At 32.5% G+C, this 5,564-nt stretch overlaps 1 protein-coding gene across 1 annotated transcript; it reads right to left on the reverse strand.

Moving 5' to 3' along the window:
- Positions 1–3,981: 3,981 nt before the first annotated feature.
- Positions 3,982–4,362, reverse strand: LOC112508577 (RING-H2 finger protein ATL18-like). The gene has a single exon (XM_025113249.1). The coding sequence runs from the start codon at positions 4,360–4,362 to the stop codon at positions 3,982–3,984; it is 381 nt and encodes a 126-aa protein (XP_024969017.1).
- Between the last annotated feature and the right edge of the window lie 1,202 nt (positions 4,363–5,564).

Raw genomic sequence — 5,564 nt, forward strand, 5'->3', positions numbered from 1 at the left:
TCAGGTCATTTTATATCTTATTTAACGGACATGATAATGATTGAGAATCTTATCCAGTAAAATTGATGACAAAAGATGGAGATTCTTACCAGTCAATTTTTGAGTTGAATATCAAACAATACTGAGTTGAATACCACATCACTCGCCACATTTGACTAAGAAAATGACACCAACAAGATTCGAACTTGGGTTTGTGATGGAATAAAAGTCTTCCAAACCAATTCTACCAAATAAAATTTGTTTTCATTATAGTTTCAAAATACATACGGTGGCACACAACAAATTAATACGGTTGCACATTTCACGAACCTAAATTTTTTTATCCTTCAACGGAGAAATAATACGGTGGCATGGGCAACTGTATGCCCTATAGTAGGTCCATCCATGCAAGTACTTATATGATTAAAACTTTACATATTATGTACCAAAATAAAAGTATTAAAAATAAATTATCCAAAATAATAATTAAATTATAATACATTACTTTTTCATGTAATTTGCCTCGATTAAAAAAAAGGATTTTCCACATATATTTTTATTTTTAAAATGGAAATGAATTATCAGATAATTTCTTCTGGAAGTCGTATGCGAAATCATAAAAAAAGATAAGAAGAAAACTCAAAATTCTAGAAGATCACCGCTTGACAGTGTATGTGGACACGTGTTGGTTTGTGGTGTGTAGACAGGCCACGTTGGCCCATACACTTTGCCGCCTACTTTCTCCGCCACAAGCTTCGATCATATTTTCGGATAAATAACGACTTTTTACCCACTTGGTAATTACCTTTTTTTTTAATAATATTTAATTATTAAAAATTTAATATGAAAATTTTAATTTAAATGTTTGCTTATATGAATTAGAGGTGGACTTTACACGGTATCAGGTTTTTTTTATCCTGTTTACAAGTAAATTATAATTGATATATAAAATTTTATACTGTGTATTAACCAATAGTAATTGGTATATGTTTTTTGTTGATTTTAGTGTCATCAATCATTTTTGTGTTACTGTAATTTACTTAAGATTAATTAGAGTGCTAAGGGACTGTTTGTCAATTCCGGAATGGTTTGGTGCATAATGATTAAGAGGCTCTCATGATATAGTGCAAAATGAAATATAATTGTTTGGTAATCGTGTACAATGAAATTAGGGCTCTTAATGGTTAAGAGAGATCTATGATACAAAATCATTCAGAGGTTTTAAAACCATTAAGAGACAGACTTTTTTTTGCCAAACAATATTCACTTCTTAACGATTCAGATGTTGTCTCTTAATGGAACTATTAAGATGTAAACAAACAACCCTAAGACAAATACAAGTGAGTTAGGAGGCGTAGAGTGCACACGCATAGATGTTGTTTTTATCATCTTAGATTGTCATCAGTCAATTAAGGGTGTTCGCAATTTGATCAGTTTGATAAGAGTTATGATGTTACCAGTCGAATTGCCGAAGTCTGGGAACTTGGACTAAAGCTTTAGATCTGTGGACTATATATACAGACTTTGGGTCTTTGGAGTCGGAGTTACCCATACTTAGTCTCCATGTACCCAGATTTAGACTTTCGGTGCTTGGAATTAGAGTTCGGTACCTTGAACTCTGTTCGGTTCTAACCGCTATTCAACCTTATCCAATTATAACCTTACGTAACTGTCGATCTATCATATAAACACGAGTATAACAGGTTCTCGATCTCACAACCTTTGAGAGGGATAAATTCTCTAGGATTATCTCAATACTGAACTCGTGAACCCAAGGCTACAATGGACTAATTATTGGTGTACTCGACACGATATTAAGTGATTATCCAGTCCTCTTATCATCTCCAAATCTCAATTCCTAACATTGTTTTCGGTTGGCACTGGTTTTGCACCAGTGTTCAAATTTTGAGTAACATTGAGTTTTCAAGTAACACGTGATGTTGGCTTTTAATATCGTGTATCAATCAAGTTTGCATACTTGGTACGGTTCTAACAACCGATTAAAAATGATATCAATTATGTCGATACCAATTTAATTGATAAAATTGTCTACCACTTCTCCATATATTCACATAATCACATTTCTATTCGGCATGTAACATGGTCGTGGTGAGTGGTGATGGGATTCAATTCCTTCTATTATGCCAATGAATGATGAAATCATTAATTAATTTATGGAATTCAATGGAATGTGAATGATTCCATCACTTTCAAGAAACGAACCAAACAAAAGAATTGAAATTTGGTCAAAGAAAATTTGTCATTCCAATTTCTTCAAATTCCGGGAACCAAACCGTTTATTCATACCAAAATATTTTCTTAACGATTTTTTATGATTTATATGTCGATAAAATTTGGTGTAAACGAGTATGAGCTTTTGAGTTAAAAATTCTCGATCTTGAATATAGAATAAAACTTGCTTAACTTAACGAGTCGAGCTTCATAACACCGATGTTAGACTCGGCTTTTTCGAAAGCTCGATTAAACTTTACGAGTTGAGTTGAACCGAGTTGAGCCCTTAAATTGTACATTTTGTTTGAGCCGAACATATCGCAAATAAACGAGTTGATTAATCTCAACTTTGAGCTCCTAAACGAGCATTGGTTAATGCTCAAACATTGAAAAATTATTCGAGCTCAAACCCGACTTTGAAAAAGTTAATTGAGACCAAGTCTGATATTAATTTTTCGAGCTGAGCTCGAATAACCTGCTACTCGTTTTGAGTCTGCTCATTTAAAGCCCTAGGTCTATGCATGCATTTTAAACTGAAGTTTTTCAGTAATTCACATGCAAAGAATAAACCATCTATTAATTTTCACTTCTTACGTTCTCATGATATTTAACATTTTTATCTGTTAATTTTCACTTCTTACGTTCTCATGATATTTAGCATTTTTATTTTTGATATTCCTTTTTATTATTATAAAAGATGAAAAGATCGTTTTTGAATTAGTCGACTCGCATGGCGGATTAAATATTCAGGTTAATAAAAAAAATGAAAAGATCGTGTAAGAATAGAAGTTAAAATGACAAAGGTAAGGAGGTATCTAGACCCTTGATTACTCTCGGGGGTGTTTGGAATTGCTTATTTTAAACAACTTATGCTTTTTCAGAAAAGTTCTTATCAACCTATTAAATGGTTTAACTTATTCAAAAACGTTTTATTACTGATTTAACACCGGTATAAGAGTATGTTTAGCAGTTGTTGAATGATTTGATGCATAATGACTAAGTGATCAGAATAATTAAAAGACTCTCATATTATAATACAAAATAAAATTTAATTATTTACAACGAAATTTACAAAATAAAATATAATTATTTACAACGAAATTAGGATATTGAATGGTTAAAAAAAACCATGATACAAAATGATTTTAGAACCATTAAAAGACAATATTTTTTTTTGCCAAACAAGATTCACCTCTTAGAGCATCTCCAATCAACCGACAATTTTAGGGATTTGTCGTTTGTGATCTCTCCAATCGACCTGCAAATGAATTTAGGTTTTGCCGGATCCCTTATTTGAACGGCAAATATGTCGTGGGTTTCTTGAACGGCAAAACCAAGTGGGACCCGTTAATTTGTATTAAAAACCATTTTTCATTTAATAATTTAAGGGTTGAATGGGTTATTTTAATGTGAGGTCCACAAATTTGGTGTTTTTTAGAGTGTGATCAGAGTTGAGTTTTTTTTTTTATTTATGGACTAACCAGATTTGGTGTTTTGTAAGTGTAATGGTTGGAGTTGCCCTTAGATACATGATTTTTTCAATGTAACTCTCTTTCTTACCAGAATCCAAACCGATTATAAAATATGTGAAAGGTAAAAAGTAAAGGTCCAACCAAATTAGCAGATTTCAGAATCATATATTTGCATCAAAACCTGTAGCCATCTTTTAGGCACATCATTGAGGATTAGCCTCGTAAGAAGTTCATCTAAAAATCGAACGAAAACCCTAGAAAAGCCTACCGTACTTAACGGTGGCGCGTTCAGAAACTCTTAACACGCCACCTTCGGAATTCCGGAGAAGACCGGCGAATGACAAAACGGACAAGAAGTCTGTCTCCGGTGAAGCAATTTTCCGACGCAGTCGGAATGGAAGACGTGACCGCACCGACTTAGCTGACAAAGCACATCCTCCTTGTGGTAATCAGCGGAGCAGATGAAACACATCCGATCTACAGATCTATGACGTCGGTTCTGCAGATCGTCGAATCGGATAATTGGAAGATCCACCAGACATACATCTTCTTCGTGGAGGCGAGGATTAACGCCACCGTATCCAAGCAAATCGGAGACGGAATCCTTGAGGAGATTGAGCAAATCGGACTTGATTCGAAGAACGGGGAGGAGTAAGCAGATGTAGAAGATGATTGCCATCAACATTTTTTAGGGTTTTTGGGAAGGTTTTGGAGTTTGAGGAAGTGGGGATATGATGATTCGTGAGAGACGAGATCATGGTGGATTCTATTATAGGGAAGAAAAGTGGGCCCACTTGCGACGTGCTACTTATTTTGGGGAAGAAAACTGGTGGACCGCCACACAATAAGACAGATAAATCCAACCAAACCTAACCTCCTTCCTCATCTTTAATTAAGTTTGTAAATTTTTTAAATTGTAGGTATTGAGTTGATATTGAGTTACTTTTATTTGAACCAAATTCAATGTGATGAATTCGGATATTTTTTTTTCTTGAATTTAATATGATTGTTGAATTTTTATTAATATATACATTACACAATTACATTATCGCGTACGCTCTTTATATACACATATTTTCAGTCTATTTACATCTCTTTATAACTCATTCATATATATGTTCTGTAACTGTGAACATATATTTGTAAATTGAGAAAATTAATTGAATGTGGTATATACGTAAGAAGTATGGATAAGTTGTATCAAATGGTTGATGATGAAAATGAAATTATACATAAAAAGTATGGATTAGTTGTATCAAATGGTTGATAATAAAAAAAATTATGAGTAGAAAAATAACATATTCAAAGTTAGAAGAATATACTAATATATCAAACTATCAACCTGATCAACACCGGGTTGGGTTGGGTTGGGTTGAGTTGGGTTAAGATTTTTCAAACTGCAAACATTGGGTTATTCAAATATTTTCAACCCGATCGACCCAACCCGTAAACATCCCTATTGTATGCTCTAAATTGAGTTTGTCAGTTGATTTTTTTGCTTTGACTCCTCCATAAGTTGAGGAACATTTTTGAATAATTAATCTATCCACTAAATACAAAATTTAGAAATTGATTTCCCTAAAAATAATTAATCTATCCAATAAATTCCACTTTTTAAATAATAAATAGAGATTTATTCATATCTATACTATCTTATAAAACATTTGGTTAAAACTTTTAAAAACTCTTAAAAACTCTTAAAACTCTTAAAAACTCTTAAACTCGTTTATCCCTAAACGATTTCATCTCATATTTGAATTCGTGTAACTAACTGCAGATAAACACAATCAAATACATGATAAATACCTCATAAAAAATCTAAAATATAATTAGTATAAACATTAAATTCTAACAGAATACTTAATTATTATCTTTATAAAA

The sequence above is a fragment of the Cynara cardunculus genome, assembly GCF_001531365.2.
Source record: "Cynara cardunculus var. scolymus isolate 2C chromosome LG 3, CcrdV1, whole genome shotgun sequence".
NCBI classification, from domain to species: domain Eukaryota; kingdom Viridiplantae; phylum Streptophyta; class Magnoliopsida; order Asterales; family Asteraceae; genus Cynara; species Cynara cardunculus.

Bases quoted from the DNA above. Each gene is read 5' to 3' on its own strand.
- LOC112508577 (XM_025113249.1), bottom strand. From the start codon at position 4,362: ATGGCAATCATCTTCTACATCTGCTTACTCCTCCCCGTTCTTCGAATC.